Genomic DNA, 14,796 nt, shown 5'->3' with positions numbered 1-14,796 from the left:
ATATATATTTGCTACTATAAGGATTATATTTCTCATATATTTAGTAAGGTTTTTAATATTGTGTTTCTTATTTTTTGATAGGTGGTTTTTGAAGAAGGTGACAAATTAACCTATTCAAAATACGGACGATTTTGTCACGAGGTCAAAATTAACTACTCTCCATATGTGAATTACTTCACTAGAGTATACTGGAACAGATCCTACTTTGTATATAAAGTCAACACTGTGATTTCCTTCCAATCTTGAACAATAACAGAGCCTTCATTTCAAAGACATGTTACTTGAAGTAAAATACAATTTTCTTGGACCTACAGAGTTTCTTACAGATAAGAGTGTGGTATCTGAAATGCTGCTATTCCTCCCCACGCCTGCTGACTCCTGGGTTTAGAGTTTTCTTGGAAGTAGGTGATGAGATGTTGATGTCTTTTAGTAAAATGTCAAGTCCACCACTGCATCTTGCTGGCGGCCTTCTTTCTTAGCACATGACTTAAAGCCTTACCTGTTGCATCATCTCATACCTTACTCTATAGTATCGATCTTTATTTGAATATTTTCCAAGGTCAGTGTTAACTTTTAATTAAGTACTTAATGTGATTTAATTCTCCAATATAAGAGAAAATTCTCCAAGGAAGTTTTTAACAGATGTAAATTTTCTACAATTAAAAATAATTGAAAAAAAAATTGAAATGTTAGTTAAAAATATGAGACACTTAAATTAAAATGGAAATAACATAAAGGAAGGATTTTATGATACTGTTCCTGTCATCTGCTGCTTAAGTCGTGAGCACATTCTTAGTGAAACGTGTTTCATGACTAGTGAGTGACTGCCTTTTCTCATTTATGTCCACTAAGTTAATAACAATTTAATCATGCTAACACAGTAACTGGTGTTGATACATACATATGTAAATGAACATTGAAAATAATGTTATATTGCTTGGTTGTGGAGCATACAATCTAATCACATTGTAACGGACATATTAACACAATAATAATGTGCACACTAACACACGTCAGTTTCTGGAGGTGTATGCGGATGCTTTTAAATAGAAGAGCAAACTGAGAGTTAAATTTAATTCTCAACAGTTCAGAGTATAAATGCTACATTCCTTCGTGTATTTTCATTTTTGTACCATTAAAAGAAATTGTAAGCCAGTGTGGTGGCTCATGCCTTTAATCCCAGCACTTGGGAGTCAAAGGCAGGTGAATCTCTATGAATTTGAAGCCAGCCTGGTCTACATAGTGAGTTCCAGGACAGCCTGGAGAGCTACATAAGTAAGACCCTGTTTTTTTGGGGGGAGAAGGGAAGAAATTCTAAATTAATATGGCCTCTTAAAGAGATTCAGGATAAAACCTGTAGAGAAATGGTTTTTAATAAGATGCATATTTATTTTTACATTATACAGTTGTTTTGTGAAAAGGTCCTATAATTTTATTTACTAGAATGGTATAAATTGCATTTTTAAGAACTCCAAATTAGGAAAAAAATTTCCTTTTTTTTTTGTAAAATATATGTACGTTTTTTTTTAAGTATGTGCACTTAGAGTAACTTCTGGAGCTTGACTGACATCTGTCATATGCTCCTGTAAATGGTCCTGTACACTATTTTTCATGCTTATTTTGACAAGCAGCTATGGTGGTGTGTCTCAGATGGACTCTGAATATCTTGGTAGTCGTCACAAATATTTAACATCGAGCTTTATGGAAAATTACCAGCTAGTAAAGTACACACTGCGCAGTCATGGTCATTCTTGCAATCAGGGCATGCAGAAACAGCTTCCGTGTTATAAAGGAGGAGGGACAACCGTGTTTCTCTTGTAATGGTTTTTTTGCAGTTCCCTTGTAAAATGAATTGAATTTTTATTGACATGACAGCATGTGCTAAGTTACTTTTAGTTTTTGTTTTGTTTACTGTATCAGTAAGCTGCTTTTGCTTCTGTCAATCTATTTTTTTTTTAATTAAAAGTTCATAATTAGTACCAGGCATGATGGTGAACTCTTTTAATCCCAGCATTCAGGAGGAGGCAGAGGCAGGCGGTTCTCTGTGTTGGAACGCAGTCTGGTTTACACAGTGTATTCCAGGACAGCCAAAGGTACCAAAAAAAAAAAAAATAGAGGTTTATAATTAACTTCTCATTCATAACCAACTGAGACAAGGAGTAAGCTTTATTACAGAAATGCCAACATTGGCTGAGAATGTGTTATCAGTGGCATAGGGCTGGGCTAGCACACACGAGTTCCTGGGTTCAACTCCTAGCACCACGGTGGGTATGTGGGGGGAGACAAATGAAGAAAAGAATGAAATGAAAATATTAGGTATTGCAGATAAGTTGATTCACTCCCATCTGAACTGTCACTAAGACAACAACACTAGAAACTTTGTGTTGAAAACATATAATTATTTTCTTCAGTGATTTGTGGAGTAGCAAGTGAAATACTCCACCGCTTGCCATTCTGATTAACTTACTATAACTGGTAACCCAGCAGCTGTTAGGTTCACCAGCAAAACTGCACTGAAGAAGCAGAGTTGACAGGATTTGGGTGGGAAGGTATTCCTCAGAGAAACATACTTGCTCTTACTCTAGCAAACCATTGAAATAAGTGCCTTAACGTCTTTATTTCTAAATTCATCTTATATTTTATATCATATTACCTATTTTCTTTTCCATAAGCAAATATGGTTACCTTTTGCACATTGATAAAGTACGGTACGTAGGGTGAGGGTGTAGGTGTCTTTCCTCCCTTGCTTGTGTACCAGTGTTCTGGAGCACTTTCCACTGTACAAGAGTTCCTGGGTTTGATCCCCAGTACAACAGAAAAATGAGCCGTCCCCACACCATTTTCTTATAAACTTCAATTCAGTAATAAGCAAATCTTTGTCAAGAACTTCCAGTCTTCTAAATTAATTTATTTAGCCCCTAAAATGCCAAATAGTCCAATAAGAGAAACCTACTTTATAAGGGATGTAATATGGACTCTGTGAGCTTAGTAATTTTTTTAAAATCACTTTAATATCTATATCTTGATGTTCTGCATTTTATTAGCAATTTAATTTTCTAATCTAAGTGTGTACTGCACTGTAGCACTGACTTCACACACACACATACGCACAGAGAGACAGACAGACAGACACACGCACAGAGACAAACACACAGAGAGGAGACACACACAGAGAGAGAGAGAGACAGAGACAGAGACAGAGACAGAGACAGAGAAACAGACACACATACAGTGGCTTTTCCTTCTAGGATATTAACCCAAGTTGCCAATAACCTCAGTGTCCTGACACTCTACAGATTGAGTCAACAAAGAAGGAAGAAATGGGTGTTAAACTGTGTTAACAATTTGTGGCTGAAAACCATGCCTGAACTAGATTTTTTTTTTTTTTTTGGTTCTTTTTTTCGGAGCTGGGGACCGAACCCAGGGCCTTGCGCTTCCTAGGTAAGCGCTCTACCACTGAGCTAAATCCCCAGCCCCACCTGAACTAGATTTTTAATTTCTTGTATAACTCTCTTATTAGTTTTGAGAAATCTTTCTTGGGGCTTCTTATTTTCGAGTTAGTAACACATTTTGATGTCTCTTTTTGTATGAAAATTGTACTTTTTTTTTTCAGTTGGGATTTTTAACAGTTCTATGTAAATTGATCTTTTAGTAAATTTATTTTTAATGCATGAATATTTACAGGACATATGCTACTACTTCTATATATTTAAGAACTTTTTAAAGCTAATAACTACTTTCTATTTATGTTTTAATGTATCCTTTCTTTTAATACGTCTAGTTTTGCCCTGTGTGGTGACGCACAGCTATGATCCCAGCACTTGAGAGGTAGAGATGGGAGGGACAAGTGTTCAAAGTTTGAGGACAGCCTGGGCTTCATGAGTCCCCATCCCAAATAAAGATTCAAAAGTTAAATACATAGTCTCTATTGTACTCGGTATGTATGAGAAATCTGGCAAAATACAAGGAAAATCAAACAAATTCTTACCCAAATTCCTGAGGTTTTCTCATGTATTATAGAGTTAATGCTTTAAATCAAATTAGATGCAGTGTTGCAAAGAAATATGTATGACAGCTTATTTTCCGTCTAGTGAACTTTCTAAATAATGCATGTTTCTGTAATGGAAATAATTTTGGAATCAAATGTGTTGAATTTAGTGTAAAGGACTCTTTTCTCTTGTTCTGTGACCTTGACATAGGGAACACTCTGTGCAATCCTACAGCCTTTCCTGATGACCGTTATCTATATTTTGTGTAACAGTGGCATAACAAGGTATCACGTAAATCTCCTTTTCCTGTTGCAAACCAATAGCCTTCTGCAGCTACTCATCAAGACGAGCAGAGCGGCCCTTTGTAGGCTGGCCTCTGAGTCAGACTGTGATGCTGTGTGTTTAGGTGAAATGTTACCTCCCGTACAGAGCTTACCCTCTGCAAGTGTAAGTCATTACTACAGGAACGGAGAAGCCCCTGCTCATCAGTGTAAACGGTCTGATTCCAGCTTTTGTAACGTTAGTATTCTTTATCAGTAATGATGTTCTTTGATGCTCATTTACCCCCTTGTTTTGTGTTGGTAATAAAACTTCTCGGAATTTGAAGCTGCCTTTAACGTGAACTTTCTTGTTGTGTATTGAGCTATAAGTAATAGTGCAGCGCTCTCTCGAGCATACAATCCAGTGAGTTCTCAGTAGAATTCAGTTGTGCAGCTTTCACCACAGCCAGCCTCAAGACTTGCTCATTGCCCACCACAAACACACTCCATTCCTTTTGGCTGTCCACTGACACCACCCTCCTCAGCTTTAGGCAACTGCAGTGATCCGTACAGATCTTCTCCTCCTGGGTGTTGTGTGTAATGGAATCCCCAGCTGGTGGTGTTGGATGTCGGGCTGCCTTCACCTGACCTAGCATGTCAAGGTTCTTCCACATCGTAGCAGGCAGTGTTCCTTTTCCTGTGAAATGTTCTGCCTGTATCTCCTACAGGTTCTGCCTCAGGGCGGTGGTTCTCACCCTCATAATGCCGCTCACCCTTGAGTACAGTTCCTCCTGTTGTGATGACCCACAACCATAAAATTATTTTTGTTGCTACTCTATAACTGTAATTTTGGTATTTATGAATCATAATGTAAATATCCGTGTTTTCTGATCATCGTATGCCACCCTTATGAAAGGAATCTCAACCCCTCATGCTGAGAAACCCTGCTCTAGAGACTTAATAATTTCAGGCTCACAGTGGACAATAAATAAATCTTCAGTCTGTTACCTTTTCTTAGGAAAGCTGTCTGTTTTTTGGTTTTTTTTTTAATGGTCTGCTTTTATTTTATATGTGCATTGTTTTGCCTAAAAGTGTGTTATGTGAGAGGGTCGGGTCCCCTGGAACTGGAGTTAGAGACAGTCATGAGCTGCCATGTGGTTGCTGGGAAATGAACCAGGGTCTGAGCCATCTCTCCAGCCTCAAAGTTGTTCCTTCCTTTTTCTTTTTCTGTTTTTCTTTTTCTTTCTCGTTCTCTTTCTCTTTCTTTTTTATTTCTTTTCTTTTCTTTCTCAAGACAGGGTTTTTCTGTGCAGCCTTGGCTGTCCTGGAATTTTCTCTGTAGACCAGTCTGCCTTGAACGGAAAGATCCACCTGCCTTAAAATCAACCACAGGTCAAGAAGGTGGAGCAAGCAACCAGTTGACAGGAAATGAACATAAATTATTTTTAAAAAAAAGTAAAGAGGAGTCAGGAGGACATATAAAGAGACACACAGGAAGTAGAAGGGAAGGACATTTAGTTTCTGAGATGGCATGATAGGTAAGGTATCTGGGACACTGACTAAGAAGGAGCTTGTCTGGGTGCTTTCTCTGCCCCTCTGAGATAGCAGGCTTTCACCCAGCATCTGGCTCCCGAGTCTTCATTTGTAAAATCAAATAGTTGAGATTTTGTTTAAAAAAATTTCCTCTTAAATTTTTATTTAAAAAGTTTGTGTGAGGAGTGTTTGCTTGCATGAATGTCTTTGTACCACATATGTACAGTGGTGGCATAATATTCTCTAGAATTGGTGTTACAGATGTCTGTGAACCACCATGTGGGTGCTGGGAGTCAAACTTGGGTTCTTCCCCTGCCCTTGTATTTTGTGGGATGCTGAGGGAAATACAGAGATTCGAACCCAGGGCTTTGTACATGTTAAGCAAGTGATTTACCACTAAGCTACAGCCTCAGCTCTGCCTTCTAAGTCCAGTGTCCAACACAGCTAGGCTTGGTCTTGGAGCTCTTTAGTTTGATGGAGGCTTGTGACAAAAAAATCAGACAACTTCCCAGCCAACGAGCTACCTGCTTTAGGGTCCGGCAATTCCTTGGCTCTCCCAAAAGCTTTTGGCAGTCAGCAACTTCAGAATGGCTAGAGTTTGACAGGGCCTGAGCAGTGACCTGTTTCTACTCCTAGCAGGGTAAATGTTCTGAGTTAGAGCTAAGAGCTGAGTCCCTCCTGCCTCATGTTTCTTTGCAAAAGGGAGGTAGCTCTTGGTTAGTTGGTGTTTGCTAGATCTGCCATATCAGCACCCTGGCTTCTAGTTCCCCCTGAGTCTGGTGACTCTTCATCTACATAGTGCATTTTCTGTGATATAGGCTGTGCATATTGATGCCTGAAGCGAAGGCCTTCTAGTTAATTAGTTAATTCTGAGTACTAAGAACCTAACGCAGGGCTGGAGAGATGGCTCAGTGGTTAAGAGCCCCCGACTGCTCTTCCAGAGGTCATGAGTTCAATTCCCAGCAACCACATGGTGGCTCACAACCATCTGTAAAGAGATCCGATGCCCTCTTCTGGTGTGTCTGAAGACAGCTACAGTGTACTTACATATAATAAATAAATAAATCTTAAAAAAAAAAAAAAAGAACCTAACGCAGAGCCTCGTACTGCTAGGCTAGCACCGCTAAGTAACCCAGAAGACCTGACCCTAGGCAGTAAGAATTTGCTATGACAGGAGGATCTCTGTCCATAGTCAGTTCCAGGACTACCAGAGCTACTAGTCAGATCCTGTCTTGAAAAACAACAACGAAGGGGTTGTCATGACTGTGGACAAATGGTACAGTTGCCATCCTCCAGCCTCATCACGCCTCGGGATGCTTCTTGTCACTGTGTGCAGTGTGGAAAAGGCCGATTTCAGGGCAGCCTTCAACCCACCTCTGCACACCAGCCTTTGCCTTCTGAACAGCTGACACAGCTCCAGAGAGGCACACGAAAGAACTGTGCGTTTCTCACACGTGCCACAACAACGCTGCCACCTTTTCCACAGAGAGCGTTTGTGGATTTTGTTGTTTTTCTGGAAAATTCAATATTAGTAAATAAGGCAGAAAATTTCTTTCATATAAATTCTAAAGCAGAATTCTTTAAATTATCTATATTCAAGAACCAGTGGGTTTTTTTTTTTTTGTCTCCTAAACCCCTTGTCAATTGATAAGTGATCGACTGTTCATGACCATTTTCCAGCTCATATAGCATGTTCAATTTCACCAGGATCCAAACGTGTCTATATATCTGCTCAACTAGATGTGACCCACTGAATATTCACTTGGGTATCAGGACAAGTCAGGCCGTGGTGGAAAAACATTTCTGAACTGATAGTCTCATTGACAATGCTTATCTTGATGCTTGTCTAACTGTTCTATTGCCATGACAAAATAACTTGACCAAGGTAACTTATGAAAGAAAACATTTAATTGGGGAATCACAGTTTCAGAAAATTAGAGTTCACAACAGCAGCGGGTCGGCAGGAGCACTGGCTGAAAATTTACCTCTGATCCAGAAGTATGAGGCAGGGAGAGAGAACTAACTGGAAATGGCATGGACTTTTGAAAGCTCACCCTAAGTCACACACCTACAAGACCACACCTCCTAATCCTTCCTGAACAGTTCCACCAACCGAGGACTAAGCAATCAAATATATGAGCCTATACTCTAGAGGCCATTCTCATTCACACCACCACAGAGGCCATTGAGGAACCTACTCTGCAGCTGTCTTAGGGTTTCTATTGCTGTGATAAGACATGACCAACAAGTTTCAGAGGAAAGTTTATTTCAGTTTACAATTCCACAGCTCTGTGGGAAATCAGAACAGGAACTCAAACAGGGCAGGAATGTACCGGAAGGAGCTGACGCAAAGGCCATGAAGAAGTGCTGTTTACTGAGTTATTTCCTATGGCCTGCTCAGTTTGCTTTCTTACACCATCTAGGACGAAGGGTGGTGCCACCTCCAGTGAGGTGGTCCCACCCACATCCATAATGAATGAAGACAATTCAGTACAGACTTATCAGAAACCTTATAGGGGCATTTTCTCGAATAAATCCCAAATGACTCTTATATTATATGAAATTGACAAAACTAACCACTAAGGAAAGTTGTTCAATAGCACTTTGTGAACCACATTTAAGAGCTTCATTCTTAGGGGCTTGTGAAAAGCTCACAGGTAAAAAGTGCTTGTAGCCAAGTGTGATGGTTCAGAGTGTTAATCATGGTGTTCAGGAGGCAAAGGCAGGTGGACATGTGAGTTAGAGGCCAGCCTGTTCTATATAGGGAGTTCCAGAGCAACGTAGTGTCTCCCCCCCCCCCCAAAAAAAAGTGCTTCCTGCTTTTGTAGGAGCCTAGAGCTCAATTCTCAATTCTCATACTCTTCTGACCTCCAGGGTGCACACTCACACTAAAGTCTTTCAATTATTATTATTATTTTTTTTTGGTTCTTTTTTTTTTGGAGCTGGGGACCGAACCCAGGGCCTTGCGCTTCCTAGGCAAGCGCTCTACCACTGAGCTAAATCCCCAACCAAAGTATTAAAAATGTGTAGCCCAGGCTGGCCTCGAACTCATGATCCTCCTGCCTCTGCCTCCTTCAGCAAATCCTACCGGTGTGTGCCAACACAACCGGCAATTATTATTATTATTATTTTTTGGTTCTTTTTTTTTCAGAGCTGGGGACCGAACCCAGGGTCTTGCGCTTCCTAGGTACGTGCTCTACCACTGAGCTAAATCCCCAGCCCCAATTATTTTTATTTTATGTATTATGAGTGTTTTGCCTGCAAGTATGCCTATGCCACTCTTGTCTGCCTGATGTCTGAGGATGCAAGAAGAGGGTGTCAGATCCGCTGGATCTGAAGTTATAGACGTTCATGAGACCCCTGTGTGCAGGGAGTTGAACCTGAGTGCCCTAGAAGAGCAGTCAATGCTCTTAACTCCCAAGCCTTCTCTCCAGGTCCTCAAAATAAATCTGAAGATGAAGAAGAGAAAGAGGAGGAGAAACCAAGATCTATATTCTCTGACTTGTTTATATATGATGTAAGAGCTTTGGTTGGTTGTTATGGAGATAAGAGTTTTGCTATGTAGCTAAGGCTGTCCTCAAACTTATCAATCATTCTACACCTTGTGAATGCTGGGAATATAGGCGTGTGCAGCCATGCCAGGGTTGAGCAGGCCTACTGGAAGGAATCATGTTACTTGCTAGCATACTTACATCTGTCCTCATTGTGAACATATGGGTATAAGACTTTAGAGACTCATGCCAGGGTGGCTCTGCGTCTGACAACTGTGACCTAACAGCACAGAGAAAGGAATGGCAAAGATGCCTGTGATTTTCCGGTGATGTGTTAATGTACTTGATTCTGAGATCCAATCCTGAAAGCACACCATGAGTTTGTGTCCGTTCTATATACCGAATAATCCGTGCTTTAATTTGTGCTGACACATAAGAGCTTATTACTTGGAAGTGAGAGAAAGGTTCCAATGAGTTTTTCTCCAGAGGCTGAGTTGGCTGTGGCAGACTTCCCACTGGCCAGAGGACTGAATTCTTCCCTCTATGCAACTTGAAAACGTCAACTTGGAGGTACCTGTCCGGCCATTTTCTTTGCCAATCTTGTCTGCTACAGTAGAAGGCTTTACGCTTTAGAGGCCGAGGGTGGGAGTTGCCATTTAAAGACAGAATGACTCAGAAACTCAGCTCTGGCTTAACATGGCGATCAGTGAACACTGACTGGCTTTAGTTTTTCAGGTTGCTGAGGTCTCATTCAGTTAGATTTTTTTTTTTTTAAACAAGTACTACAAAGGAGTTTAAAGCACTGACAGGACTTTACAATAGCTTTGAATCTATTGCTGGTTTAGAAAAGCCGCAACAAAGTTGAGACCAAAGGCATGCTTTCCCAGCTATTCCTAAAGGATCTAAGATCCACCTCCAGAATATTTACAGAATAGTTTTACATATTCTATACATGGTTTTATTTTATTCTTTTAAAAAGAAATCCAGAGACAAAACAACAGGTACCCACAAAAACAAAACAAAACAACAACAACAACAAAAAAAACCCAAACAAAACAAAACCCAAAAAAACCAAAGCCCACAAAGAAGTTGGTGATCTATAATCCCAGCACGTGGGCGGTTGATTCAATGAGATTGATGCAAGTTCAAATTTAGCCTAGGCTACATAGTTTCAGGTCAGTCTGGACTACAGAGTGAAACCCTGTTTCAGACAAAGCAATACAAAACAGAGAGGGGATCTGACTAAATCTGAAAAAAATTTCTGTTTCTCAGGGTCCCTTTATGAAAACAATCATCTTTAGTAACACGTATCTGAATTTTCTATGGGGTATGTGTGTAGGATGTCAGGGAGTTTTCTTCAACCTTTCTTGTGGATATATTTTGGCCAGATTAGCTGGCGAGCCAGCTGATCCCAGGAACTCTCTAGGAGGAGCAATCTGGTCCCTAACTTGAGGGGATCCTTTAGCTTTTGCTTCCCAAGTGCTGGGTTTTAGACATGCTATGCCTCACTACTCTTGGCTCTTTAGTTTTGTTGAAAACAGTACTTAAGAACGTTACAGAATGACGGAACACGTAAAGTAGGGCTTACTGAACCTACACTGGAGACCTGAGGAGAGTTACCCGGTCTTTATATGAGACTTAGTCCCGGGAATTGCAGAAAAGTTGGATCTAACTGTATGTAATCTGCTTTAGGAATCGGGGAGAGGAGTTAGGTTGGAAGGAATCTCAAAAAGGTAAAGCATTCAAGACAAAGCAGCTAGATCTGGTCTCTTTCGTCTTATTACGAAGACATCGAACTTGCTTCATTTTCTCTGGGAACTCCCAGAGAACCTGGAGAGCCCCGCCGGAATCTAGCTTCTGAAGGGCCAGGTGACTCCATGGCAGCTAGAAGGCGAAGTGGTCTGTTGCTCCCGCCCCTTTCCTCCGAAGTCGAACAACGATTGGTCGAGAGCGTGGCGAGCTGCGGATCCGGGGGACAAGCTCCGGCAGACTACTGCGCCATCTTGGGCAGTGCGAGCGGTCTAGACGTTCCGGGCGGTTTCGCTGGATTAAGGGCCCGGGCGAGGGTCAGGTTGGAGCCGGGAGGCGGCGGGAGCAGCGGCGGCGGGGGCAGGATGAGCGCGGAGGCGGCGGACCGGGAGGCGGCCACCTCCAGCCGGCCCTGCACCCCGCCGCAGACCTGCTGGTTCGAGTTCCTGCTGGAGGAGTCGCTGCTAGAGAAGCATCTGCGCAAAGCCTGCCCGGGTGAGCGAGCGGGCGTGGTCCGCGGCCGGGCTGCGCTCTGTGCCCCGCTGACTGAGGCCTGGCAGGCGCGGCCGGGCCGAGCTCGACCGTACCCCAGCCGCGAGCGTCGCCGCAAAGGGTCTGAGGAAAGTTTCAGACAAAGGCCTTTCAGTCTGCAGCTGTCCTCACAGCGTAGGGCGCTCACACCCGCCGTGCGGGGGGCCGGGTCCTCGGTGTCTCACGGCCCTGGGGGGCTGATTTGGTGAGAACAGGAGAAGCTAGCCATCGCGGCTCTGCGGAGCTGGAGCCAGCCGTAGCCTTAGATTCTTGTTTATTCAGCCATGAGATTGTGTACTTGACTGTTGGACCCCGAATTAATATAAACCCCCCGAAAACAGGAACTGCTCGTGCAGTCCTCAGGTGGCTGTTGTATAGGGATACCAGTGTTTGCATAAATGCTGCTGGGCAAGGAACGTGCTCTTTCCTCTTTCCGGGCATTTTTGTAAAGATACAATGTAAGCTTATACCTTTAGCTTGCTGAGTTCTCTTTCGAATTTAGCCTTAGTAGGAGACTACTTTGTGAAAAGTTGGCATCATTAGTGGGGCAGTTTTATCAAGTGTATCTTAATGCTTTTAGAGCTTTCTTACTGACACATTGTTAAGGGCTTGTAGGGTGACAAGTTCTTTACATAGGTTACCTTCCTTAACAAAGCCTTCATAAAAGTGAGGTTAGTGGCGTTAGCCTCTCCTCTTCCTTGTGGGAAACAAAGCCAGAGACAGCTCAATAAGAGACTCCCAATTGTCAAGACAATAGTTCTTTCCTCTAATTAGTTAGCATTGGTCTAATCTTGAACTGGGAACTTGTATTGCTTAGTTCTTCCCTGTGAAATGCTTTGTTACGAATCCATTTTTTGACCTATGCCCCCAACCCCCAGACCTTCTTGCATATTAAGCAATCTGGCAAACACTGAGCTGCAGGTGTCTCTGACTACACCCCCAGATGTTGCAGGCCCCCCCATGTTCTTTCGTATATGCGGATCTTTTTGTATTGTTACTAACTCAAAAACTTTAAGACTTTAATTGCGTTTAAATCCTAGATCCCGCCCCAGTCCAGCTTATTGTTCAGTTCTTGGAGCAGGCTTCCAAACCTTCAGTGAACGAGCAAAACCAAGTCCAGCCGCCACCTGACAACAAGAGGAATCGCAGCCTGAAGCTTCTCGCTCTCAAGGTTGCTGCACATCTAAAGTGGGATTTAGATATACTGGAGAAAAGGTATAAAAATTTAAATGGCGTTATATTTGGAGCAGGGTTTAAATGTCTTTATTTCTGTCTCTATTCTAGAGTTTTTATGATAGTGACTTAAGTTACTTTTCTGCATGTTAGTGGCAGAATATTGAAGCATTTAAAAGAGGTATTAAGGGAGTTTTTAAACCTAGAAGTGTGTGTAGTTCCAACATCTTGCATCTGAGGCAGCAGATTCACTAGAGCCCCAAGTTAAGAGACCAGACTGGACAAGAGGATAATCAAACCATCCTACTCTGTAGCAGACTGCACGATCGTTTGAACCGCATATAAACCACCCTTGAAGGCCATGAGAAAACTCTTGTGGTACTAGAAATTGCAGCCAGGGCCTCTGGCATCCTAAGTAAGGTATTTACCACTAGTTGTAGATGAGTTGATATTACTTCAGACATGGTAACATGAAAAAATCCAGACTTGAGCTCTTTTTTTTTTTTAATTTATTTATTGTATATAAGTACACTGTAGCTGTCTTCATGCATGCACACCAGAAGAGGGCATCAGATCTCATTACAGGTGGTTGTGAGCCACCATGTGGTTGCTGGGATTTGAACTCAGGACCTCTGTAAGAACAGTAAGTCCTCTTAACCACTGAGCCATCTCTCCAGCCCCCAGACTTGAGCTCTTTAAATGCTTTGGTTAGCCTAAGTATCTGATGACAATGAATAAAAGTTAATGATGGATTTGGCGGAATCATTCACTCCTCCCCAAAACTGTTACATTACTACTTAAATCAGCATTTACTTGCTTAAAAGCAAATAGTTTCAAAGCTTTGGTTAGAAAGTTTCTCATTTTCATCCTTTCAATTAAAAAAAAGGGAATATTTGAAAATTTAGAAAGACAGAAATAACATTTTTGTGTATTTTTTTTTTTTTGGTCCTGGTTTGTTTACAGTGTCAGACTAAGCCTAAGCCTCAGAGTAGGGATGTGTAGCCACCGAGCCCTGTGTCAGAACCATGTGTTAACTCTTTGTATTGTTGTTATTTGTTTAGAAAATTTTTATTGGAACTTCTTTTTTGTTTATTTTATGTGTATGAATGTTTGGCCTACATTCGTGTATGTGTGTCATGTATGTGCCTCCAGAGGTCAGAAAAGGGTGTCACATCCCCTGAACTGGAGTTATGGATGGTGTGTGTGGTGGGAATCCAGCCCACATCCTCTGAAGAAGTAACATGTGCTCTAACCACTGAGCATCTGTCCAGGACCCTTTTGTGTTTTGGACGTAAGATCCTGTGTAGCAGAAGCTGACCGTGATCTGGCTGTGTAACTGAAGAGGATCTCGAGTTCATGGCTATGTTGCCTTTACTTCCCCAAGTTGCTAGGACTCTGCATACTAACTTGTTACATTTGTAAATCGTGTTATCGTACCCAGTATAATGCTTTGATCTGGATCTTCACTTACCATGATATGAACTAGATGGGTATGGTGTTGTATACTCATAATCCCAGCACTTGGAAGCAGAGAGAGGGAAGATCAGTGGTCAGGGTCAGCCTGAGCTTCATAGCAAAAACAGCCTCAGTTTCTCACTTCACCACAAACCACCACAGAGTCCTTAACCATCGTTCATGGCATTAATTTACTTTGTTTCCAGGGTTTTTCATATATGTGTATATAAAGGTGGGGCTGAAGGTGTGCGCCACCACTGCCCAGCCTTTTTATTTATCTTTTAATTAATTATTTTGTGTATATGGGTGTTTTAATGGCATGTAGGTAGGAGAGGGCTTCAGATCCTCTGGGCCTAGAAGTGGACAGTTGTGAGCTGCCATCTGGGTGCTGAGAATTGAACCTGGGTCCGGTAAGAACAGACATTGCCCATAAAATCACCAAGCCATCTCTCTATCCTGTTTCCATTTTCTCACTGTTATAAACTCTAAGGTCTTAAATACTTTTTCCTAAGCAGAAGTCCACTGTGCAGCTCAAGCTGGTTTCACATTTTCTCTCTCTGTTGTAGCTGGTTGTCACCATATCCTGCTTCTGAGATTTATACATTAATCAGTGTG

General features: G+C 41.8%; 2 protein-coding genes across 6 annotated transcripts in view; both read left to right on the top strand.

Moving 5' to 3' along the window:
* Positions 1–4,595, top strand: part of Dpy19l4 (dpy-19 like 4) — a 59,615-nt gene extending 55,020 nt beyond the window's left edge. For 2 of the 3 annotated variants that reach the window (XM_039109411.2, XM_063287283.1), the window contains one exon: positions 82–4,595. In XM_039109411.2, coding sequence (XP_038965339.1) covers positions 82–246 — 165 coding nt within the window. In that variant the 3' untranslated portion in view covers positions 247–4,595. The remainder of the gene's footprint in view (positions 1–81) is intronic. The other variant, NM_001305280.1, reaches the window with a different exon arrangement.
* Positions 4,596–11,238: 6,643 nt separating this feature from the next.
* The window catches only part of Ints8 (integrator complex subunit 8), a 47,400-nt gene continuing 43,842 nt past the window's right edge, over positions 11,239–14,796 (top strand). The window contains exons 1-2 of one of the 3 annotated variants that reach the window (XR_010066348.1): positions 11,239–11,517; positions 12,594–12,768. Coding sequence is in view for 2 of the 3 variants with exons in the window: in XM_063287282.1 (XP_063143352.1) it covers positions 11,388–11,517; positions 12,594–12,768 (305 nt within the window). In the remaining variant the exon portion in view is untranslated. The remainder of the gene's footprint in view (positions 11,518–12,593; positions 12,769–14,796) is intronic. The other 2 variants (XM_063287282.1, NM_001427841.1) reach the window with 2 other exon arrangements.

Source organism: Rattus norvegicus, chromosome 5, assembly GCF_036323735.1.
Source record: "Rattus norvegicus strain BN/NHsdMcwi chromosome 5, GRCr8, whole genome shotgun sequence".
In the NCBI taxonomy this organism is placed as follows: domain Eukaryota; kingdom Metazoa; phylum Chordata; class Mammalia; order Rodentia; family Muridae; genus Rattus; species Rattus norvegicus.
The sequence above is the reverse complement of the archived record's forward strand: the minus strand, read 5'-3'. Positions and strand labels throughout refer to the sequence as shown.